This window comes from Vombatus ursinus, unplaced genomic scaffold (assembly GCF_900497805.2).
Source record: "Vombatus ursinus unplaced genomic scaffold, bare-nosed wombat genome assembly UNPS02010304.1, whole genome shotgun sequence".
NCBI lineage: Eukaryota > Metazoa > Chordata > Mammalia > Diprotodontia > Vombatidae > Vombatus > Vombatus ursinus.
In genome coordinates this window covers 2,604,927-2,631,814 of record NW_020950082.1, presented here as the reverse complement: position 1 = coordinate 2,631,814, position 26,888 = coordinate 2,604,927, and the positions used below count along the sequence as shown (strand labels likewise).

Below are 26,888 nucleotides of genomic sequence, written 5' to 3'. Positions count from 1 at the left end.
ATTAGTTACTAGTTTCTTGCTTTTTCAAGGTAAAAGTTTACAATAATATTACTTAGAAAGTAAATCAACTTTGTGTCTTTGTTAAAAGTTATTTTGTCTAGTTACTAATCAAAAATCTTAAGTTTCGTTGTTCCCTTTTAGCTATACTAAAGTGAAAAAACTTGAGTTTTATATTAGACATACTATTCCCTATGGAAAAATCTCATAAGGTATGGCTCCAACCAAACTCATTATCTTCTCTATTCGCCCTCCTTCCAATTTATAATCTGGGTACCTGTAACATATTTAAATTAAAAATTCCTTTTTTGGGGGGTGGGTGGGAGATTTTCTGTTTTAAATCAGTCATTGGAATTCAAAATGGCTGGCTCTTAATTTGCATAACTGGTAAGCAAAACACCTAGAAAAAAAAGAGAGGTTTCTTTGATTCTAACCCCATGCCCTCTTTCAATAAGTTCTATTAAGGGCTTTATCCCAGTGCAGTTTTGTTTCTTTGACTCTGGTGAAGGTGCCAGTGATGGTAATTTATTGGGATTTAAAGATGGTGCATATTCTAGTACAAACTGTACAGTCTGTCTTCCTTTCATGGGACAACAGCAACATTTTGACTTGCCCTATGACCTTCATAGCAAATAAATGACATATTATGCAAAGGAAAGAAAAGTTTAATGAATTATGGAGACATTTACTAACTCCCATTTACTTGTGCTGTCAGAATTTCTTGCATAGCTTTACTTAGAAACTAAAGCAACAGCATTTCCTTGCTTATCTGACAGAAATTAGGTGAAAAGTTCAAAATGAAAAGAAGTAATGTAAACATAGGTATCTCAATTAAATCAGCATTTACTTTCCTTTCTGTGTCACATGGGCATTATAATTAATTCTTCCACCCCATTTTTTCATAAGCAAATGACCAGCAGAATCTTGCAGGCTTAGTCAATTGGACTGAGTCGCCAAGACGAATCAATAAGACAGAAGCTACTATGATACCATAGTATATGTTTTAATTCTTATTAAAGTAAAGCAGAAAGGAACAAGACTGAGTCAGGTAAAATTGTGGTTTTGAAGTCCTACACTACATAATCTTAAATCTTAAGCATTAATTCAGCAGCATGGTATAGTGGATACAGCGGTGGCTTTGATATCAAGGTGTATTCCTACCTCAGAGCTTACTTGCTGTATGAACCTGGACATGCCAAATAACCCTTAAGGTCTTAGTTTCTTCACCTGGAACTAATCTCTAGAGTTCCTTGTAGTTCTAAATCTATGAAACTATGTATTTCTTTTCTCACTGGTTGGCTTTTTCCAGATCACTACTCTCTAATGGGGGCATGAACCAAATCATAGAATGCTTTAAGAAAATATTAGAATTTACATTTTTAATTAAAAAAAGAAAAATTAAGTTTTGTTAATACTTAATATAGAGATTGGCATTGATTGGCACCTTCATTCTATCTGTGTATCAGATGGTCACATGTTCCACATAGAATGCAAGGCATCTTGAGAGAAGAGAAGGAGTTCTACAAATGGAGAGATTGACTGGTGTCAATAATCATTTGTTTGCTTCAAGAATACTGGGATATATCACAATTTATGAGTGCCTGGTTAAATAGATTTATGCATTATATTATTTAATTTTAACCAAACTAATCCCCACAAAATGGGCAAGTGGCTTAAAAAGATTCTTACAAAGAAACCATAGATTGAAGCCAATACTAATAATGTGAGTCTAAGCAGATAAGAAAATGGTAGAGCTGCCACTTCTATTCCTAGAACAAGCTACTTGTCAGCCATGTTACAAAGTAAAAGCTGTGATGGTTTAATCAGATCTGACAAGAAACCCAATGGGGAGTGATCATTAAAAAATCTTCTTATACCAAATTTTTGCAATTAAATGATATAATATATGCAAAGCACTTTGAAAACTTTAGAAGTACTATATGTGTTGGTTATCTTTATTTTTATTGTTAGTATATAGAAGTTTGTTGTTTATCTCATGATCAAGTATACATTCTTTACTAAAAAGGTATTCCAATTTGCTGACCTTTTTATAATGACAAGTGGCTGTTGATAGTATAATGTTTAGCAAGTATTTTTGAAAAAATAAACTCACTTAATCTGTTGCTTCAAGGTAAAGGTAACATTTTAACAATGATTAAAAAACCAGTTTTTGAAAGAAATGCATGCTATGGAGAGAACATTTTTCAAATATATGTTTGGAAATACTTCCACAAGGTGTTATCTATAAAAACACTTATACCTGCACCTGAAAAACTTGGAAAAAGAATTTTCTAACCTGTTTAAAAATCTTCCAAACAAAGAGCTTCAGTGTTTTTGAACTCATTTGTTAAAATATAGAAATGCAACACTTAATTAGTTTTCAAGAACAAGTAACTGACATCAGCAACATGGAAATTTATTAGCTGAATTTTCACAAAAACTTTTGTATAAATGGTGACTGGAATTGAACATCAGAATCATGTTTTAAGTAAGCACAGCCAATAGTTTACTTTTTTCATCTGAATTGCACATCTCTGTGAAGTATCTTTTTCAGCTATGATAAACAGTAAAATTAAATAAAAAAATTTGAATTTAGAACCAGAATTGCTGTATCACCAAGTGCCAAGCCTAGAGTTTAAAAATATTCAATCACATTGTTTTCACTAAAAAAAAAAAAGGCACGTGGATTCAAATATAAGAAGTTCATCATTGGCTGACCTTACTAAATATTATTATCAATGAAAGTATTAGTAAAGAATAAGAAAAATGTAACAATATAATCAATATGCTACTAATATAATATAATAAAGACAATTATTTAGTAAGCATAAATGTTTTTATGTCATTAAAATGACAATTTAAAATATTTTTTATTTTATCTTTTTTTCATTTTTAAATGTCCAGTTTTAAGTTTTATAATGTATATAACACACAAGTACATGTACAAAATTTGCAAATAAACACATACATATTGGGAGTATGTTTTTTTTTTTTAACTAATGGGGTATCATGATCAAAAAAAACTTGGAGACCAGCGTGATGGAGAATTGTATTCCCTATGTGTGTTGATCTAGAAATTAGAACTTACAAAAAGTCTTCACTAAATAATTCATTCCATAAAGGGAAAGAAGACAAGTCATTATGTCTTCCACATGAGATCTAGGAAGTTTAGTATGTTATGATGGTCAAAGAATTCATCATCTCTTGGACAATCTTGTTTGGGATGACCCTCTCTAAAGTTAGCTAGTTTGGTACTAAGATACAGTGACCAACAATCTATGTCCAGGTTTTTACTTGGAAAGGACATGACAGAGCTCCTGCTGTGCTGGAATAGCCTTTAAGAAGTTACTTCCACAACATGATGAAGCATCAAAGTAGAATCTTTTGTGGAATGAAGAATGGTATAGAAAAAAAAATCTAAGAATATTTTTTGGAAAATATGTCAAACACAACTTTCTTATGCAGTAAACAGGGAATGCTTTGTGTAGGGGCTAGCTGATAATATTCTTTTTAACGAATTTAACTGCCAACTAATTCATTAAAGATACTTGCTCCACACAAATAAATGTTATCAAGCAAGATAAAGCAACAAGTTTCTTTCAAGGTTTTTCTTTCGGCAAAAGAATATTTAAAGAAATGAACTTTTAAGTTATCAGGCTTCTCTAATTCACAAAGACTTAAAAGTTTTTAACTGCTAAAAGTTAAGCTTTGATGAGATTTTTAAAAAATTTGTCAAGACAAAAAACAAAACAACAATGCAGAACAAAATCTTTAAATAATAACAACAGCTGGCAGTAGGTGACATAGGTCATTTCACAGTAACAAAATTAATAAACAATATGTTCAATATAATAGATGCTTTTCTTTCTTTTTTTTTTTTTGGCTAGGCAATGGGGTTAAGTGACTTGCCCAGGGTCACACAGCCAGTAAGTGTTATGTGTCTGAGGCCGGATAATTCAGCTAATAAATTTCCATGTTGCTGATGTCAGGTCCTCCTGAATCCAGGGAGGATTTCTAAGAGAAATACATACTAGCCATCAAATAGCTAGATAAAATTATATTCTATGTTATATTCTCTATGAAGTGACTCTTAAGTAAAATTTATATAGCATAAATTATCTGTCTTCCCCAACTCCAAGGAAGTGAAGTGACAACAGTTACTGGAGACACTATGGAGAATTACACAATGAAATAAATTGCAAAGTGAAAGGACCTTAAAGTCCAAGATGAAAAGCTATAGGTAGAGTCTTCACTTTTAGAAATATCCTAAAAGAAGAGGAAGAGTTAGCTTCCCCCAAAGCTAGGACAACTTGTATGGATACTTACATATAGCATAGTACTATACTGAAACGCAAGCCAAATATATGCTTTAGGGGATACGCTGATGAAAAATAATGGAGCATAATATTAAATTGCCAGAATTGATTTGACATTAACTTTTAGCTTTCCTAAAACTACTAGAATTAAAGATACAAAAGCCTCACAAATAAAAATAGAGATAAAAAAATTATAAGTAGAGTTATATGAGGCCCTCAGTATTCCAGTAAATAACTATTATGAAACACTTTGCTACAAGTTGAATTTCATTACAATATAATACATTTTAAATGTTTTTAATCTCATAATTAATGAAAAACATACAAGACAAACATTATCAGCCCATTTTTACAGACATAAGCTTGAAAACAAAAAAGCTATTAAATGACTTAGACCTTTCTATAAAATATTTTGAAATAAGTTAGTCTTAATACTTCTGTCAGTTTAACGTTATATCCATTATTTTTCATCACCCTCATTAAAAAAATAGCTTTTGTTTGAACGTGGAACAATTCTGCACACCTATAAGTTATTTTTATTATTTATGTAGGAAGGTAGATAAGAATTCATGACATGCATAGTTCTGTTCCAAAAGCTTAGACCCTTTAGCCCCTCACTATTGCCAAGTGTTCCTTCCATTCTTCCCTGGCAACACTGTCCAAATTATATCTATGCAACTCAAAAGCAAAGTGCCCTAGCCAAAAACCAAAAGCCTAGACAAGGCTCGAATGTACACTAACAGTCTTCAAGTACAAGAGGGGTTTTTTCAGCTATCCTCTGTTCAGGATAGTTTTTAGTTGTTCTCCATTTCCCCTAAAGATAGAAGGAAAAAAATGGGTTTATTTTAAAGTACTGGAGGATTTAGGTTAGACAAGAAATTTTGTAAGAATGAGATTGAGAAGTTTTTCCCTATAGATATTTAAGGCAAGATAACTATCTGCTTAGAATCAATTTAGTTATAATCCTCCTTAGGGCACAGGATTATATTGAGTTGATAAATGAGAGACTCTGTCTAATATTCTATAATATGTTGAGTGCACAATAAAAAAAGACTATAATATTCTAGTTTTGGCAAAATGATAAATTTTCTTCTTAACCATTTTCTCTGACAAAGAGTTAGGAATTAAAAATAAAATGTTTTGATTCATAGGAAGTTAAAATTAATATAAAATGCTAAGGAAGAAACATTAAACATTTCTTTTTAAAGGTAGACTATGTTTTCTATGGGTATTTTGTTATGTGCACATATATATTTATATTTATATTTATACATGGAGATCTTTTTTTTTGTTTTACTTTTTATGGAAAAGGAAAATGTATCTAGCCTTACATGAATATTCTCTTAAAACTTGAAAAATAAATCAATAAGTAAACTGTCTCCTGGTTTTTATCAAATAGTTTTAAAGCACTTTGCAGACCAGAACTCATTGCTAACTTGATATCCCTGAGTCAAGTATTGTTATTCTATTTTCAGAAAGATAAATAATGGAAGATAAGAGAATATCATTAGAATTAAATCATTGATTAATACAGGTAGCTTCTTCATGATGAAGGAAATATTAAGCAAAGAAGTTACATTGTGAGTTTTTTTAATTAAGATTTTATTCATTCAAATTGTAAAAAAACAGAAACTGATGGTTTCAAGAAGCCACTCTGAAGAAAGGGCTTCATAGGGTATAGGTACCATTATTTTTCCTAGTTTAACTTATTCTCTAGTTCAGCCTAAAGCATTTGTCTTCTCTATCAATTAGTTTTGATGAACTAAAATGAGAATGCTCTCAATTGAAGGATTTTTTTTTAAATTAAAGGACTTCAAGAAAAGAAATCAAACTCCTATACTTTACACAGACACAGATACACACAGATATGAAAATTCTTCTGCCAAATGTACAGCACAAACTTACCAAACGTCCTAAGTTGTAGTAACAGTCTGGATATTTTCTCCTGTATTTAATTGCTGTACGGTAGCTTTGCTCAGCTTCTCCGAACCTCCGCATACTGTTCTGCACTATGCCTAAATTCATCCATGCTGCAGCAAAGTCTGGTCTAGAAAATTATTTAAAAAAAAAAAAAAAAAGCTCAAACCTCAGAATGTAGGGAATGATTTTTTTTGTCAATGCTGTAATCTGGTGTAAATAATGCTCACTGTATTTGTACAGCAAGAGACAATAGCTCCTCTGCTTCCTGTAGTTCATTCCTTTCTTTCAAGATATTTCCAAGATTATTCATGGCATGAACATATTTAGGATTCAATCTGAGTTGTGAGGGGGAAAAAAAAAAACAAAAACAGAAAACCACTTATTTCTAGTATTTTTACTATGCAATCAGGAAATTGCAAGAATACTTTGTAATTTGGTCATTCAAAATTAAATGTTTTATATCTGAGAAGATAAAATACTGTACATGTTTATATGTTATTTGACAGACTCTCTCATATAATTACATGTATATATATTTTTTAAATAGGCCAGTGAAGTAGTGTTCTCACTACCTTACAGCTTCCCTGTAATATCTGATGGCAGCAGTCTGGTCGCCTTTATCAGCCAGGTTTTTGCCAACGTTGTAGTGAACCTGAAAGAAACAAGTCACAAATCATAACCAACCAATTGGCAGCTGGATTTCTCTTATCCATAGTACTAGCATTTATGGTTTCTTTCAAGTGAAGACATGTAGTACTTTAAAAACTGAGTTGCCAGGATTTAGTCCTTGAAGCATGGAGAGAATCCTTGGACTTGGCTTTTTTTTTTTTTTGTTCTTTAATTTATCCTTGTCACAACTTTTATTTATTTTTTTCCTCCCTTTCTGAGAAGTCTGGAAGAAGGAAGGCCAGACAAAGAGAGAAACTACAGCTTAAGAAAGGCATTATTATTGTTTAAAAGACCTTGATATTTCCAGAAGGAATGGTAACCAAAAGAACTTCATTAACTTTTATAAGAAATTGTTAAAAGTTAAACCATTACAGTCTGATAATTGGTATTCTGTTTCCTAGCAAAGATAATTGAGAAAAGACTGTATCATTAAAATTCTTCGTGAAACTGGAATATAAAGTCAAAAGAAAGTTAACACCAAGACATTGTTCTCCTTTTGATCTGATTCAAGACTTTTAAAATCACATATACATGATCTTTTTCATCCATAAAATTCAAAATGTGTTACCATTATGCTTGAATGTTGAATACTCATTGATGGTGAAAATGCATATTTTCACTATTGAGAAGACAAATTCTCCAAAACCTTATCCATCTTTTAATATAGGTCACCGAGCTGAAATCGACACTGGATATCTAGTCAAATCTCCAATTTTCACGAGGAAATTAAGGCCCAAGGAAATGAACATGACTTGCCTAAGATAATACAACTAATAAATATCCCATAATATTTTTGTGGAAAAAGATATAGTCTGGATGGTAGCATGGTTTGGTAGATTTTGAATTGGCTATACAACTGGCCACAATGAGTAAAGATTAATGGATCAATGTCAACCTGTAAAAGAGAACTTGTTTTATCTTTTAATTAATGATTTTGATAACTTGTACATAAGCTGTAAAAATGACAAAGTTGGGGGCAGCTAGGTGGCCCTGGATTCAGGAGGACCTGAGTTCAAATCCAGCCTCAGACACATAACACTTACTAGCTGTGTGACTCTGGGCAAGTCACTTAACCCCACTGTCTAACCAAATTAAAAAAAAATGACAAAGTTGGGAGTTAGCTGTATGGTAGAATTCTGAATTAAATTATTCTCTATAGGTTAATATAATCAGGTTAAGTAAGGATAAATGTAAAGTCTTATATCTGGATTCAAAAAATCAAATGTAAGAGTATAGGATGAGGAAGAGTGACTACATGTGATAAATGAAAAACAGTGGGAGGTTTTTAGTGGAATACAATGTGAGTTAACACTGACACAGAAGCTAAAAAGGCTAAGAGGATCTTAGGCTGCATCAATACCTAGAATAAGGGAGGCAATAATGCTGCCATATTGTAGTCTGGTCAGGGAAAAACCAATCTGGACTATTGTGCTCAGTTTTGAGTAACACATCTTAGAAAAGACATTAAGCAGCACAAATGTACCCAAAAGAAAGTGATCAGGACAGTGAAGGGGCAGGATCCTCCTTATGAGGATCCATAATGGGAATTTTAGCTTAAATTAAAAAAAAAACACGAAGGGAAACATGATAACATTCTTCAAGTATCTGAGGGTTGTTATATTCAAGGGGAATTAGACACTTGTTTTTTTGTATCCACAGTGCAAAACTAGAAACAATGAATGGGTTGTGGAGAGGCAGATTTCAGTTTCACATAAGGAAAATACTTCCTAACAGCTAGAGAAGCTCCAAAATGGAATGAGCCAAGATGCTAAGTTTTCCATTGGGGCAAATATGTGACTAATTATTTGATGAAGTTTCAATTGGATTAGAAATTCCGATGCTGACTGGACTGGATGAACTCAAGAGTTCTTTTCCAACTCTAAGACTTTATGGTTCTAGTGGCAGAACCAGTTCCGGTATTCAGGGCTCCTGATTTCTAATTCCCTTTTATTACACCACATTGCTTCCTAGTTCTATTCTACTAAGAACTAGTAACTAACAACTAACTAACAAACAACAAACTCAAGTAACAACAAAACAAACAACAAAAAGGGAAAGATAGGAAATATTACTATCCACAGGAAAAAAAAAAAAAGAGAAAAACAAAGCAGATGCAGGAGACAAGAAACCTTATCAAGGGTCCTGGATTTGAGGACACCTCAAAGGCCACATTATTACATTACATCCATTTTAAAAACTAGAGATCAGTGACCTAAGTTAATTATACAATAAATAATTGTTCCAGAAGAAACTAAGCTTCTATCATCCTCCTCATAAACACATTTATACAAAGAATTTAAAGCACATACTGCCTCACAACGTTACTTGGTTCCACAAAAATATGCCATTAAGAAAACATCATTATGGGAATAACTATCAGTTCTATAGGAGGAACAAATGATATAAATAAGCAATTGTCTAAACAATGTTGAAGGTGAGGTTTGTTATAATGGCTTAATGCCATCATTGAAAAATGTTATGAGACACAGCAACATTAGGTCAAGTATGCCTGTATTGAGTACCTAAATGCAAGGACTAAGGTATAAAGCAAATTAGATATGAACCCTGCTCTTTGAAGTCCTACAATCTATTACTATATGGACATAGATGCAGATATTAAAGAAGCTCTTTAATAAACAATAATTAGGTATGTTACCTGTCAGCAAAGGGGTCAGTCAGTGCATTTATTGGGGTGGGCCCATTTTGCTAATATAGCAAAAAATTTTTTTTTTTCTTTTGATGAAATACAGAAATGCTTTGGGGGAATAAAACAACCTAACACTTAACTACGATTAACCCAGGGCTCTATCTTATAACTGTCTTAAACTTAGGCCTACATCTTGCTTCATCTGTCTTGTAATTACATTACATTAATTGTACAGCGTAGTAGATAACTGGCTGTAAAGTCAGGAAAACCTGTGTTCAAATCCTGTCAAATACATGCTGGCAATATAATGATGGGCAACCCAGGCAACTCTTTATGACTGTAAATTATAGAGGAGGTGCTGATCTGCACTGGTAGATGCACTCCTTGCCAGAAGCAATCTCCCTAGACTGATGAAATTAAAGGTACAAATAAAAAAAAAAAAGCACAAAACATGTGAATTTTCCGGGAGGGTATTAAGTAGTGTGATGGTCTTTGAACACACAGCTAACAAAGAGCGACATTTTCTTTCTTTAATCCTCTGTCATATTTTAAAGCATATACATGTATTGTTACCTAATCCTACAAGAAGGCATTGTAACAAGGACAAATCACAGGTGATAAGGAGTATGCACTACTGTGCACCATATGATATAATTTAAACTTTTTGGTATAAATTACTGTCCATTCATGGGTAGTACTGTCTTAAAATTACAGCTTGGAAGAGAATCAGTTAAAACTAACACTAGAACATACATTGTTAAAAGTCTGCTCTAAATGCTTGTAATTTTGCCTTTTCCCACAGCCCTGGGTGTTGTTTCTTCAACATCCCACCAAGCACAAAGGGATTGAAGGCAGTTGAAGCCAAGCTCTACTGCTGTTGCTGCAACAGCAAGAATACAAATTTAGCTTCAACTCAGATTTCAACATGACTCCAGCCTCTTCCGTTCTCTAGCTCCTGCTGCTTTCCTTTGTTACGTGAAATTCTGTTTTCTAAATAAAAAGCTCAGACAAAGAATTCAACTGCCCTCTGCAGTACAGACAGCTTTCTGTGGCAAGCACAGAGCACCAAAGACCGTTAACGCCAAGGAAGAAAAAAAATCACAATTCTTAAATAAAAACTATGGCTCTCTCTATAATTAGTTTAAAGTCTCACAGAACCCTGAACATAATTTGTACTCTCAAACACTTCCCATAATTAAGAGCTGGAAAACAGTTACCCAGAGGTCAGCTTTAGCATGTATGCAATTTTAGCATGCATTATTTCAGCAGCGAGAATAGATCTGGGTTGACATATTGCACACAAATTACACAACCCTATTATCAGGTAGTTTATTAAAAGGGTGTTTAGAGAATGAGTAGTTTTTCTTTTCTATGAAATTTAAAAGAAATGAAAAAATATCTGTTTAATTTTCAATTTTCCCTGTAATTCCTGAATTGCAACCAGTGTGAGAAGCCCAGGAAACTGAAATGCTTAACACAGTTCAGTAAAATATAAGACACATATAGAGTAAAAAAGTGTAAATGATTAAATGCATTATTATAATAAAAATCTAGAATAAGAAGGTTATCAGTTTTGACATTTATTGCAAAAACTGAATCTCACATTTAAAAACACATTAAAAGAAATTTCTAAATCACTCAAGGTCAGTGTTTAAGTAAGACATTATTTAAATACTCTCTGTGGTTGTTAAAGCAATATTAACTGATTGACTTTAGGCAAATCATTGAACCTCGCTGGGCATCAGTTTCCTTATTTGTAAAATGAGATAGCTGAACTAGATAGACCTCTAAGATCCTTTTTTTAGATCCAAAAAAGTAGAGAAAATACATTTGTTAATTTAAAAAATAGAGAGTTGGGGGGGTTCTACAGATGTGAAATGTTGAATGAGACAAGGTTGTTATATTATTAGTTGTACTTAACTGTTGGTCTTAGATACAAGAGACCTCTCACAAATCACGAATAATCTGTAAATGCTTGTAACATAAAAAAAAATCAATAAAACTGAAAGTATAAAAATAAAAAAAGAACCAATATTAAACTAAATTGGAATTGAAAATGGATATATAATAAATGTTTAATTCTTAATAACTTTTAGAAATTGGAACTGGAAGGGATCTTCAAGTCCAATCCCCTCATTTTATAGCTGAGGAAATTAGGATGGGGAAGGTGGGGATCAGAAATGATTTGCCTCAGGTCACAAAAGTATTAAGTAGCAGAGCCTGAATTTGAATCCAGGTCATCTGATATTAAATCCTGTATACTCTTTCCATCATACCCTCCTGCTTTCTATACTAAAATGACATTTTCACTTAATTTAAATATTTAGCACCCTCACAGTACCTCACACATAGAAGGCACTTAATAATGCACACTGAATGACTAAATTCAATTAAATTCCACAAGAATTTAATGTGCCTTCTCACTCTGGAAAACTCCTCCACCAGGTCAGTCTCCTTCCACTGATGAGTTCCTCCTGGTGCTTCCACTTTGGGAAGGGGCCAAAGCTGGCCAACTTTCATTCCCCTCCAAGGTATACTTCAGACTTTCAGGACTTCAACATCATGCCTTAGCTGCAATCTTACCTTGGAACCTCTCTCAGACTTTCAGTTTTCTCACCCTAGAAGATCCATCTGCCATGCCATCCCCCTTCTCCCATTGGTGACTTTCTCCTGGAGACTCCAGTACTTAGCACAAGTAAGTGCTTAATAAATGACTGTTGCTCGCCTGCCTATCTGTTAGTCATCAGTGAGGTACAAAATGCGTACATAACTACTTGACATCTTTGTGGACAAAAAAACCTTTTTATTTTTGGATAGTTGTATTGACACAAGTGTTGGTGGTTGGTGGTGGTTTTTCCTACATATGAGGCTTTTTCTGATTCCAACCTAGGTTATTCTGAAAAATGGGAAAGATAATTCTCAAATAGATTCTTCAATGTACTGCAAAATTATTAATTATTAAAAATAAAATGAGTAAGTTAATAGCAATTTTAGGATAAAGTTAAATGAAGAAAAAAAATCTAATTTAGTATTTATTAAGCATCCAGTTTGTCTGCAATAATCAGCTTGTTGTAAGTTCAGCGTTGTTGTTCAGTTGTTTCAGTCATGTCTGACTCTTCATGACCCGATTTGGGGTTTTCTTGGCAAAGATACTGGAGTGGTTTGCCATTTCCTTCTCTAGCTCATTTTATAGATGAGTAAACTGAGGCAAACAGGGTTAAATGACTTGACCAGGGTCAGAAAGCTAGTAAGAGTCTGAGGCCAGTTTTCCTGACTTCTAGCTTTGTGTTCTATTCATTATGGTATAAAATCATTTCTCAAAAAGGAGCACTATTACATAATTTGCTTAAAGAAAAGTTATTTTGCATATGTACTGGGCTTCCCATTAGTTTAAAAAACTATTCACACACTTCAATACTGTACAATGCAAGAATTTACTTGGATTTTTTTTTAACCTCAAATATACAAGTATCATGAGATTCTTCAATTTACAAGGGAGATAGTATGATCTAGTGGAAATAGCACAAGAAATAGCACAAGCTCTAGTCTTCACAGCTCACTCGTTATGGAATCTACATAGACAAAGTCAATAAACCTTTTGATGTCTCAGTTTTCCAATCTGGAAAAGAAGATAATACCATCTTTCCTCTAACTAAATTATTCAGAGAGGATAATGAAGATGAATTACATGGATCCTACAAATAAATCTGAGTTCCTTAGAGAGTAATAAATAGAAGGGGAGTTAAATGATTAGTACCTTTAAAATAGAAAAGTAAATCTATTAACATTTGTGAAATTAGGCAATTTATTTTTAGTGACATTAAAAATAAAAATGGCAGGTCAGCAAATAAAATTAAAGAGAAGTTTGAGGAAATTTATCATTCTTTGGCCAACTCTTCAAATTGTATAATGGAAAAGATTTTTCAACATTGAAATGAGACATATCTAGCATTTACATAGTAACTTGATATTTGCAAAGTGCCTTACAAATATTATTTTATTTCACTTTATCTGCATAACACCCCAGGGAGACAGGCACTATTATTATGCAGAAACTGAGGCAGACAGAGGTTAACTGATTTGCCCAGGATCACACAGCTAAGTAAATGTCTGAGGCAGAATTTGAACTCAGGTTTTCCTGAATTGAGGTTCAGTTCTCTAGCTACTGAATTGTCTGGTTGCCCAAGCAAGCACCTTTTATGCTTTTCTTTGGGTTCATAAATAGGCCAACTACTTATTAGACCTAGTTACATAATTTCATATTCTACCTGAAGTTACTGTTTTCTTGTGAATATGATAGAATCTAAAAAAAGATGTACATAACTTTAAGTTAATTTGACAGCAAGATGATTATGACACACCAGGAAGATGAAAATCCATATTTTTTAAGATCTGAGATTCAATGTCTCTTAACAGTCCACTTTAGCATTTCAGAATCTATATAGTCAAGAAATTCTCACTTATATTTTATACTTACTACCTTTGAGGTCAGTTTCTTTACAAGTAAAACAAAGATAATTCCCACAAGTACCTGCTTCAGGGTTGTTAACCTCAGTTTCCTCCTCTACAAAATAAAGGCTATGGACTAGATGATTCTTAAGATCCCTTATAGCTCTGAATCTATGAGTCTTACAGGGCCATCACCAGTGTCCTTGATCTATATCTTGCCACTGGACTCCTATGACTCCTCTGATGGGGGAGAGAGTGAGGCTGATGACTTCGTATAGCTCTGCCTCATTTAAATCCAGTTCACTTGTACGTCAAGACATAACCCTCTTGATATCATGGTCCTCTTCAAGAATGAAAGACAAACAACAACAACAATCTATGATCCTATAAAATGCTATATAAATGTGAATTACCATTATTATTTAATGCTGCAGCTTAGCCTCATTTCCTTTTATTTCAGGTATATGGTAACTCCTTCCTGTCACTTTTCACTTGTAATAATCAGCATTCCAGTAGCCAGAATTTTCTAGCAGCCTATACTACAGTGAGATGGGCAGAAGTTGTGAGCAGTCTATGCTTAGAAGACTCAAAAACCATGTAAGATATTTATCTGTTTCAGGCCTTTGGAAGAAAAAGAGTTTTAGAAAGTCACTTTGTAATCAATATATTTATAGTCTTTCAACCATCAAGGGGTAACGGAATGACCATGAAGTCCAGCTCTATAACACATAGATAGCATTTCTCTTATCTTGGGGGAACAGGGTAGTAGTCATCAATAGTTTCACTTAACCTATTCTCCAGTCACTTTCCAAAAACTTTTAAGACTTTATACTCTGTTTTTAACCTAGAACTCTGAGGGGAGAGTTTCAGCTTTTACTCTGGGAACACCCTCATAGCTAAAGACTACACAGACAACTTGAGATTTACTTCTGAGATTACTTCTTCAAGCTTGAGTACTTTTGTTAATATTTTCCAAGTGTTTTAACTTTTTCAGAACCATATTTAGCTTCCTACATTTCAAATACAACTTCATTTAAAAAAAAATCTGTCACTCCTTATAGACTTCTGAAGCTTTTTGCTTCCTCCCTCTCTCCCCATTTGAGTTTAGAAGAAAGATTTTATCCTTCTTTTGCTTTGCTAAAGTCAGAGAAATATTTTTCACTTTGTATTTTTATGAGGTCTCTTTTCAAGTATATTGACATTATATATTAGATTGATTACTAGATTGGAAATTTGTGTTTGGTAAAGTGCTATGTTTCTAAAAAACATAACCAAACAATGCAGTTTAGAGCTGAACCTGTACAAATGTGTGCATCTGAAAGAATTCTTAAGATACAAATCCTATCCTATCATCCTATGCAGTGGTGTCCTTCACATAGACAGTTTCATTAGGTTAACCTTCAGTTGTCAGGAAAATTCAATTAATCAGAACATCCATTTTCCCAAGGCTAGTATACAAAGACAAAAGTGAGACAATTCCTGTTTTCAATTCCCTCCTCACCTCTTGTAAAACCTCTAGTTTCTTTCTGGAACCATCTACTACAATAAGTTTTTGATACCTGCCCCCCCTTTAAAATTACACAATATAACTTTGTATTTGCTAATCTATGTAGACATTGTATCCCCTCAGTAGAATGCAAGTCATTGAGGAGGGGGAATTTAATTTTTGTCTTTGTATCCCAAGTATTCTGAATATAGTAGGCATTTAATAAGTGTCTGTTGAATTGAAAATTTTTACTTTAAAATTTTTAATAATTTCTGACACATTCTGCAGAATTATGTTAGAGCTACAGAGTCTATATTTAATTAAAAAGCTTTATCAGGCAAGTATCACGTGCAAGGCACTGTTCTAGTCACCAACACTATAAAGACAAAAAAAAGAAATAGTGTTATTTGTCAAGAGACTTATATTTTTTATAGTACCTGAGCAGGACTAAGTGATTACCTTACAGGTTTTACAAGTACTTAATGCCTTACTTTAGTTATCTATTAGAGTTAAGTATCTACTTAAAAAAAAAAAAAACCAACTACGGTGCTACATGGATGACTCAAAGTGAATCTTCCATCCATTAAGGCTCCCAGAACTTTTTCTGCCACAAATTATATATGCATCTATCTATAATTTGAGCAATTTTTTCCCCTTTTTAGTTACAACACCCTATTTTCAGTCTAAAGAAACTACTGTTTCTTTGGCACTTCTTCAGTTTACTAAAGTTATGTTGAACAATAATATTCTGATAGTGGTGCCACCAATAGTCCCATTCACATTCTGGGGTCATCTGAAATTGAAAGAGTAAGAGTATGTCCATTCTACTTTATGATTTGTATGACATTATAAGTTCTATTGAGCTTCTAATTAATTTGTGAGTTTGTTTCAGACATTTATTGATAATGACCTTTAGGGCATGATCTTCCAGAAAGGTACACCAGTAGGGTATAAATATGGTAACCAGTTGGCTGCCAATAGGGACTTTTTCAAATCGGGGTGGCCACTAGGCTATTCTCCCCTCTTTTTCAGAATTCAATGCCTAATAGTCATTCTACCCTTACTTCTGCCCTCATCTTAGAGGACTTCAAGATACATATTGATATTACCTCAAATGCCCTAACTTCCTAGTTCTTCCATCTATTCAGTTCTATTCCTCTACAGGGCTGGACAAACCCAGTATTCACAAGTGTTCTACTCCCTTGTTCAATGACTCTGAAGTAACCAAGGAATCTATTTGTAAAAATACTGGCTCAAATACAGACTATGCCATAAACAAATAAAGTAACTGGCATCAAACCTAAAGCTTCATTGTAACCAAAGAAAACAGCTTCTACCTGTTAGGCACAAGTACAATGTTTTTCAATGAAAATGTTGTGAAAAACATAATTAAAAACCTTACATAGCTAGGTAGATGGCTTTTCCCTTGTTATATTAGGTTTTTACTGTTCCTTGTTTTTAATTTCATCTTGATTAATTAATTGAAATGGAGTAATTTCAATTATTTAGTTACTTGAAGGCAGAGAGGTAGAACAGAAGACTAAAAACTACTCCAGTATTAAAAGTCCTGGTCTGCTCTTCAGAGTAGGATGGGTATCTCTTTGGTATACACTATTCATATTTCAAAATTCTCTTTCTTCAAACAGCACTTTGTTGGAGGTCTTATATAAAGCAGATATTTGTGGATTTGTTGATCTTATTAAAAGATATAGTTTTTCTTTTGTTCCTGATATGTTTTAAAAAGCTTTTTATTTCTATTTCAACCTTCAGTAAGTAGGTACATGCCTACTGTGTGTTTGGACTGTCTTAGGATGAAATTTTAAAAAGCCTCTGAGTTCAAGGAGCTTACAATTTGGTAAGGGAAATAAGAAAAATAAATACATAATTTATAGCACAGATCCCAGGGTTCATGTCAGGAGAAGACCACAGGATTTCCTTTGTTCTACTCTTTCTTCTTTTCCCTGATCTTAGATGTTGAAAGATTTAGAGAAGAACATACAATTCATAGGGATGAGGGGTAAAATATGGCTAATGATGAAAAACATGAACACTTTGCAGTTTATGTAGGCTTTTATATTTGAATTCTGATCCTCCCTATTCACAAGACATTTGCCTGGTCAAAATCAGGAAACAGAGTTTAGTAAAAAAAAATCTCCTGAACTAGAGTCGGAAGACCTCTATTTGAGAACTGTCTCTGCCATTTTCCTCATCTATAAAATGAGGGAGTTGGATTTGAATTGGGGGTTGGAATTATAGCTCTGCCATTTACTATACAGCCTCAGACCAATCACTTCATCTTTCTTGAGCTCAGTTTCCATACCTATAAAATGAAGATGTTGAACTAGATGATTTCTAAGGTCCCTTTCCACCCTAAATCCTAGGATCCTTTTGAACTTAGACCAGATGACTTCTAAATTCTCCTTAACTAAAATTTTCCTTCTTGGTCTAGGCCTTGATAGTATCTAGATGATCTCGAAAGTCCCTACTAATTCCAAAAGTCTGTGATTTTATTCTAATGTAATTCAGTGCCATGAATATATAAATTAAGTTCCCTTTAGGTCATTTCACCAAAATGTCACCACCCCTACAATAATTTCAATGGATAATTTAGTCAATTTGACCTCAAATGAGTACTTCAAATAATTTTTTGACACATGGCTAAAAATATCCAATTTAAATAATTTGAACGACTATTTTGATGATGTGGAATTTTACAGGGTAACTACAAAAGTTATGGAAAAACATTAAATACTTTTTTTAATCCATGATGCTATGCTTGGTGCTATAAAAAGAACTAAAAATGTTTTTCTTAGTGGGATGGCTGGGCTCAAATGATTTCCCTTAAGTATTTTTTTTTTAAAAGTCAACCAACTTACTTTAGCATTGAGAGGACACACAGACAGGGCACTCCTGAAAAGCAGGTCTTCATTTCGCCACTGGCTACAGCGAGTAATACAACGCACCATATTTATGAGTAAAATCCCTATTACAGTAGCAGCAATGAGTTTCTTAAAGAAAAGAGAAATGTGTTAAATTTCACTAATAAATTCACCACTGTCCACTGTATTAAACTTCAGAGATAATACCTTTTTCTTAGTATGTTTGGTTAGTATTCCAAATCCATATGTTAGAAGCATGCAGTATCCAACACTGGGGAGGTAGATGACTCTTTCAGCAACAACAAATCCCACTCTGAAGAACAGGTTACTTGCAGGAAGAAATGGGATGATGAGAAATCCCAATCCCAAAGTGAGTATTCTAGAAATTAAAGAATAGTAAAATGGCTATACTTAAGCTTCAGAAGAAAAATATGTACTTTTTGGTATAACCTATAAGTATTAAATCAATCACTTTTGAAGACTATGTCATACCATCATCAGAAAATTTGTACAAAGACAATTATCATCAGTGGGAGTTTAATCTGGCAATGATAAGGAAGAAATAAGAGATACTATTGAGGTTTTTTTTTTTTAACCTCATGGCAGACTTTTATTTTGTTCAGAACTTGAAACGTAATCCTCTGTGGAATAAATAAAACAATATATTATCACATCTGTTCTTTTTTCTCCCTGTCAAAAGGCTAGTAGAATAAATGTATAGCTTATAATATTGCATATTATTTGGAAAATACATGATACTGTCAGTTACTATTAACCAATGATATTAGGACCACGCCACCTGGAACACTATGTCCACCAATAACTTAGATAAAATTATTTTATTCAGCATATAAGATAGGAAATTAGTATATAAGAAATGGACAGATGAAGCTGTACCCATTAGCATAGCATCATGACACTCAAAGCCCCCTCACCTAATCCCCTACTTATAGGTAAGGAAATCAAGGGCTAAAGAGGTTAAGTGATTTCCCCAGGGTTATACTAAGTGGGAGAGGTAGATTTTGAATCTGGCTTCTGATTCCATGTCCATTTTCCTTCCATTGTATTCTAACATACCCAAAATACTTTCTGATGGTGGAATGTTTTCTACTAATTGTCTGGGAAGATTACTTTCAAACATATGACACTGAAGCTTGCAAATCCTATTACTTTAATAAATTATGTAAAAGTGTTTCCATTTCTGTAGGCTTACTAACTAGAACATCCTTAAGATATCTTATACCATTTAAGTACAGAATGAGCTCAATAAAAATGTTGCCTAAGTACATGGGTTTAAATAGAAATAATTATTTTAGAAACTTTACTAAAACGCTTCATATAGTCATAGCTTTCTTTTAAGGATTACATGAATATGATAAATGCAAATATGTTTTGCTTTATGTCTTTATTTGATGGGGGCTATGTCACCTTCAACATCTTTAAGCTAAGAGGAAGTATGTTGGTCATTCAAATATAGTTGTGGAAATAGGCTACTGTTTCTGAGTGAGAGAGATGATTGCAAACAATAAATGGAAACAGAGTGATTAATAAGTGAGATCAAATTTGAGGCCTTCTTTTATGGATCCTGTTCTTATAAAACTTACAAAAACCAATCTCACTTCACTTGTAGAAATGACTGCACGAGGACATGAGTTTGTTTTTCTTTAAAATTACAACCAATTTAAAAGTACTAGCAAACTCAAAACTTAATTTATTTTGAGAAACTAATAATTTTATGACAATAAAAAGACTTTTGCTTACAAGAGGATGTAAACCTACTTTTCTTTTTCACAAAACACAATTGTTTTTTTCCAATTATTTTCTCAATAACCTTTTTAGCAGTAAAGAATAATCTCTTTGGGACAGCAGTTTATTTTGTATCAAACCATGATGACAGAAAGAATCACTACAGCTTTCATAAGGGCGTTTTTTTTTTTAAAAGGAGAATTGTGAAATGATGGCCACAACATACATCAATTACACTCTCTGTTCTGACCACAAATTACTCTTTACCACCTATGGTGTTAAGGATCTCAAAATGCCACTTCGTGGGGATTTTAAAAAATAAAGCAGCCATCCATACCTCTTCCTCCAAGTCTGCATCCCACTAGTCATTGCTGATGACGGGGCTGAACTGGGAAGAAACTGTAGTAATCGCCATGAATATTTACTTGAAACATGTATTTCTGGACATTGTTTCCACTGAATCGTTAAAATGATCAGTACCGAATTTAGCAAAATTCTGTTGACTCAACCTAGTGTAGAGTTTAAAATTCAGCATTGTCTCTTACCTTCTCTTATGGCTGTCTTCAGAGCATAGAGCTTGGCATATTAGGCCAATTAGGCAGAACCAAAGTGCTGCTAGTGCAATTATTCTCCAGTCACTGACTGACTTAATAAGGGGTATGCAGCCCATTGACCAATCAAAACACAGCCACCAGGGACACAGCAGCAACCATGCATTCAATGAATAGTAGTAATTATAGTTTATAGCCTGTCAGTCAAAAGGAAAACAAACATTTGATAATGAACTTAAAAAAATAAATCCTATCTTCACTTTGAGGTTTTTAAGATGCTTCTTGTTAATAATGAAAAAAAGTTGGGTAAAGTAAAATCTTGAAGATTTTGTTTGGGGCATGAGACAGTATTCTATAATCTGACAAAACTACATTCAGATTTCAACAAATAAAATGAAGCAAATCCCATTTAAAAGAAATAGAATAAAAAGCTAATTTGTTTTAACCTGAGGTCAAACCATATCCCCATGTACACAGTGACATATACTGTCTGTAACATAAAAAGTCAATAGTGGAGTTGTTATTCTAGTTCCCTGAAAGCAGTTCCCTGTAACGGAATTCTAGTGTAGGTTCCTAAATCCTCCTTGTTGTGTATAGCACAGATAAAATCTGCCATTTGACCACCTCCCTCTTTCCTCCTTTTGGCCTTTAGAAAAATAAAGCAAGTCCAAATAAATTTTAAAGGGTTTTCACATTATTGTTGGATAAAACTAATGTCTCCTGCCATCAAATACCAATCCACAATGTTCTTCAGTGAAGGTGGGGTGGGAGGATGAAGAGTAATGAAAATCCATTAAAACAGGAAGAAAATCTTAATTTTTAAAAGAAAGAATAACATTTTTCCTTCAGTCACAAAGGAGAAAGGAAAAATAGCTGTCTCTTACCCTAAACTCCTGGTGCCAAGAAATAGTTCTAATCTTAGAATAATCATTATTAGTCTTAAAAGATAAGCACTATGCTATCAAAGGTAGGTCTAAAGGACTTGTCACCTATAAAGAAACAGGAATCTTTTTAAAATAAAGACTCCAGACTCACTCTGACAAACATGCTCTCTGCAAAGGAGGCTGGATTGTCAACTTCAGTAAAGGCTGGTGGACCAGTGCCCATAATTCTCCAGCGCACATAAAGTATTGTTGCCCCTCCAGAAAACAGGAGAATCAGTCTGAAGAGAAGGCCTCCATTCTTTAGCCATCCAATATTCTAAAAGGAGAAGAAAAAACCCCAAAGATACTGACATTGATTGCAGTGGTAGCCAAGTAGCAGTGGTGCAGTTAAGTACACCAGCAGAACAACTGTGCCTTAACTACTTTGATGTGTTTTAGCAGCTAGATTAATTTAAAATACAAAAACTGCATGAAATATAGTGAAAATGGAATTTTAATCTGCTGTGGTACTTGACATTTTGGATGTCTTACCTAAAGAAAATGGATATACTCACCTCTAATGATTTGTCTTTATGTCGTACCTTTTGAACAATTTCTAAAATATTTAATTTGCTTATCACCAAGGCATCAAACACAGCATTGAAACCCTATAAAAACAACAAAAATATTAATTAATGATGGAAAAGTCTTTCTCTGTTTTATACCACTATGCAACTGTATTATTATTGTAAAATGAGTACCCAGACAAGAAGAGGACTGGACTGCAGGATTGATAAGGTCCCACTTATTTCTTAAAAAATAAACTTTATGATTCTCCATGACAGCAGCTCAGGATCAATTAGTATGTCAAATTTTCATTACATCAAATCTTCCATCTATCACATCTGTGACTGCACTAATATCAAAATCTGCTGTTTTTAATGAAAGTAGTATAGGAAATGGTATATATAGAAATTTAGGGTCATCAAGGAAGTGTTTCAGGAAGGATCCACTTATCTTTGAAAACCACCTGCAATACAGAGATTACTTTCACCTATGCAATGTGAAAAAGGAGGCAACAGGCAAGGGTTTCTTTTCTCTTCTCTTATATTTCAGTACCAAAGCTGAGGAAGGTGACTGGTCCTGATTTATTAAGAAATTGGCATGCATTGCTTAATAAATCAATAAGTTCAATAGATTGAACCTGTGTTTCCTCAGTCATTTCATCTTTCCCCCTGCCCCAGTTTCTTGGTAAGCTGAGCTAGGTTGAGTCAGTACTCCAACCTGTGGCCAATAGCCTTCCAGAAAAACTCCCTAGAGTACTCTGGTTAATTATTCACTGAGGGACTTTTCCCATGGAAGCCTGACTTCAGAAGACTGACTCCTGTTCTTGATCCTTTTTTCTTCTGAGCTATAATAAGGTTTAGCTAGGTTATTAGTTCACCCCAGGAGACATCCCAGAAGGGGGAATTTAGAATGTAGTTTAGGTTAAGTTAGTTTTCCCCAGGAGACAGTTCTCCCAGGAGAGGGGAATTTGGGGTTTAGTTTAGGTTAAGTTAGTTTCCCCCAAGAGAAGGGTCCCCCAGGGAAGGAGAATTTAGAGTTTAGTTTAGGATTAAATTAAGATTAAATTTAAGTTAAAGATTAAGTTTTCCCCTGGGGAAGGATTATGGGTTCCCGGTGGTGGTAAAATAACAGTGGAACAGTTCCTCACTGAGTAAACTTTTGGTAGTGCAGGATCAGGGGATGCTTCTGATAGTTACAAGAATAACTAAACAGTATGCTATTGAGATATGTGACATCTGACATAAATCTACAAGGGATTCAAGTGGTAATTTGTTTTCTGTCCCCAATTCAGCTGTTTTCATTATTGCAAATTGGAAAAAAAAAAGATTATGGCTAGACACTGAAAATCTTATTTTGATCAGATGAACTTTTGGTTTCTTATTGTTTTTATCTATGTTTTTATGTCTTGGTAAAATGTAGGAAAATATCTGTCTTGTCTTGGGACTGTACATTATGTTACCTTAAAAGATTTCTAAAGAGGAAAATGCAACCAGCCAGAAAAACTGCTAAAAGGCTGAAGGCAAAGAGAGGAAAGATTAATGAAGTTTCATACTTGAAGCAGTTGTCCTAGTAAGCACGATTAACTCCCACTTTAGGCTTTCAGCAGGAGATTAGGTTATAAAAAAAGAGAGAAAAAAACTCTGTAAGATACTTTTTCTTTGTCATTTCAACCTTGGCCACATTGGAATTAAAAAGATAAAGTGAGATAATCATAGAAAGGAAAACTTTTGCTCTGGTTTGTAGAATTGCCAAAAAATATCTTAGTAGATTTTGAAGGTTTGGAGATTAGCGATTAATGATTAAGGAGCTTGGAGATTAATCATTTTCACTTATTATCATTTGTTGAAATACCTGAGAGAATTTTGGGGACCTCTCTGTAGAATTTATTTTAAGGAAAAATAAGAATTAAATTCTGTAAAAAATTCAGGGATAGGTAACACTTAGATTACTTCCCCCCCTGAAGATTGATAGACCTATTGTTTTAGTGTAATAAAGGAAGGCAGATAGTTTGAAAGCAATCCCAGAGTGAAGAAAAAATAGGTATGTGATTTGCAGTTAAATTTACCCTTCCTTGACAATGAAAAGAGGAAAGATTGTTTAAATCAGAGATCCCCTTCTGATTCCTATCCCAGATCAAGGACCCCCTAAGCCCCCCACTCCAGCTCAGAGATTCCCATTTCACCCTCATCCCAGATCAGAGACTCCTCTTACCCAGTTCTGAGAATCCCTGTGACTTTCTCAGCTCAAAGACTTCCTATGACTCCCCCTGCTCAGAGACCTTCCCCCTCTGACCCTGTTAGCCCCTCTCATCTCAGTTCAGGTTCCCAAATAAAGGTGCTGGGAGAAAAAAGCTGGAAAAATGCAGGGAAATCTGTGTTCTTACAAATTTATTAGTCTTCTATTTATCTCAGTTCCCTGATCTATAATGAAGAAAATAACAATGGCACCCAACTCCCAGGGTTGTTGTGAGGACCAAGAAATATAATGACTGTGAAGTGCTTAAAACAATGACTGGCATAGGGTAAGCACTATATAAATATTGACTATTGTTATCATTATTCCTTTAATTGAATGTAATTGCATATCATATTTTAGATGTGATTAGTATAAAATGACAAAGGTAATAAGATAAATTATTTTTCTATGTAAAATAATTTGAAACTGCATTCAACTGAATTGATGTCATCTGACTAGTAATAAGTTTTATTTTGTATTGTAAATGTATAATATTGTCTTTGTTATTAATGTATTTCTAAATTTTTCTTATATTGTGAAATTTGGAAAAACCATTATAACAGAAATGCTGCTAGAAAAAACTTTTTTTTAATCTGGATGCTGTTATATTATGAATTCAGCTTTTAAAAGATTGTAATAAAAACATTTGAAAACTGTTAAATATTTAATGGGATATATTTTTCTTAAAACAGATAATAACAATAATGATAATAATAATGTTTATTATAACAATGTTTTCACTGGAAAATTTTTGACCATCACATAAAAATTATGAAAATGTACAGGGTAGTTTAAAGATGTAACTTCAATATATTAATATGAATCAATTATCAAGTATTTGCTGTATGTCTGAAACTCCAGAATGTGGTTAGTTTTAATTTATAAGTAAAGGATAAATGAAATGTAACTGTTAGGTAAACATAAGAAATTAATAGGATTCAAGCTCTAAGTTGTGGTTAATGAAATTTTGCTATTTGAGGTAAAAACTCTTGGGACTATAATTTACTATTGTTTTGAGTTTTGATTATGGGAATGACTGTCTGAATTGTCATGAAGCCAACAGTAGAAAAGAGCATGTGCTGCTTTCTAAGAACTACAGGTGAATGTCTGTCCCTGAGAAAAAGTTGAGGGGAAGACTTTGGCATGACCTAAGGTAGGATCCTCTTGGCTCAGTTTCCCCACTGTGCTATTTCTTTTATGAACAGGCAATTTCCCCACCTGGTTAATCCTGAGCCTGGCTTTTGTTACCCTGTGACTACCTGATCATGACTCAAACCTGGAATCAAACAGAGCTTTTCCCTCTTATGGCGTTTTCCCCTATTATGGTATACGTCAGATCAGTCTGTGCCCTTGAAGGGAAAAGTCTTGACACAGTTATAACTATGCCTTTCCTTTTCCTTTCATAGCACATTTATATACTAAAGGGAGGTGAACAGTGGAAGTATTGTGTAAGTACAATACTAAATCTATTAATTAATAGATTGATACTTGAACACCTCTGAGTTATTTCATCTCTGAGTTACTATAATAGGATGCAAGTTTGAAAAATCTTAAAATTTTAATCTGCAGTTGTTATCAAATTATAATATAGGGATGACATCCTTCAGAAGGGGGAATTAGAGTAATTATTATTAGGGGAATTAAACTAATAAGACAAAGATATAATATAAAAGTTTTCTCATTAAATGGAATAGTAAATTTTGAGAAAGCAACAGGATTAGATTATTTTCTCTAAGAACTTTCTCTCTCCATACATACATACATATATATGTATATACATATATAGCGTGTATAAACACACACACATATATACATATATACATATACATATATATATGTACATATACATATATATATACACATATACATATATATATATATGTAAAATGTGATTGGCTTCCAAATGCATCTAGTTCGGAAATTCAGGCTTTGAGCATATTTTAGTAATAAGTTCTCAGAATTGGATTGAGGATTTACATATAATTATATTGGTAATTATAAAGAAAGTGAAATTATTTTCCCATTTTAAAAGTATCTAATAACTTTAAAAGATTTTTGTTTAGTCATTTTAGTCACGTCCAATTTTTTGCTATCTCATTTGGAGTTTTCTTGACAAAGATAGTGGAGTGGTTTCCCATTTCCTTCTCCAGCCCATTTTATAGATGAATAACCGAGGCAAACAGAGTTAAGTGACTTGCCCAGGTACACACAGCTAGTAAGTGCCTGAGGCCACATTTGACCTCATGTCTTTCTGACTCTAAGCTCAGTGCTCTATCCACTGCTCTACCTTGCGGTCAATTGTAAAAGTCAGAAGAGTTCATTTTACAAGTTAGACACTCAAGAATTTTTTTTTTTAATTCTTATTATCAGGTACAGGGTTTAGGTAAAGATAAAAATAGTAGCTAGTATATAAATACTGAAATTTTCTAAAGTTTCAGGTGAATTATGGGTTCTTAATTTGATGTTGTTCTTATAACTCTGTTGTTAATAGGACCAGAACCATAAAGTTTGAGCTAGTTTTCATCTGATGAACTAGTTATTGGAAAACCAAATTTAAGAGATT

General features: G+C 33.4%; 1 protein-coding gene across 3 annotated transcripts in view; it reads right to left on the bottom strand.

The window, feature by feature from the left end:
- Positions 1-26,888, bottom strand: part of TMTC4 (transmembrane and tetratricopeptide repeat containing 4) — a 93,751-nt gene that overhangs the window by 12,835 nt on the left and 54,028 nt on the right. For 2 of the 3 annotated variants that reach the window (XM_027854110.1, XM_027854111.1), the window contains exons 7-14: positions 22,099-22,191; positions 21,696-21,860; positions 20,655-20,857; positions 18,571-18,742; positions 18,361-18,492; positions 6,806-6,885; positions 6,461-6,568; positions 6,219-6,360 (exon numbers count right to left, since the gene is read on the bottom strand). In XM_027854110.1, coding sequence (XP_027709911.1) covers positions 6,219-6,360; positions 6,461-6,568; positions 6,806-6,885; positions 18,361-18,492; positions 18,571-18,742; positions 20,655-20,857; positions 21,696-21,860; positions 22,099-22,191 — 1,095 coding nt within the window. Of the gene's footprint in view, positions 1-1,441; positions 1,518-6,218; positions 6,361-6,460; positions 6,569-6,805; positions 6,886-18,360; positions 18,493-18,570; positions 18,743-20,654; positions 20,858-21,695; positions 21,861-22,098; positions 22,192-26,888 lie in introns of those variants that run through there. The other variant, XM_027854112.1, reaches the window with a different exon arrangement.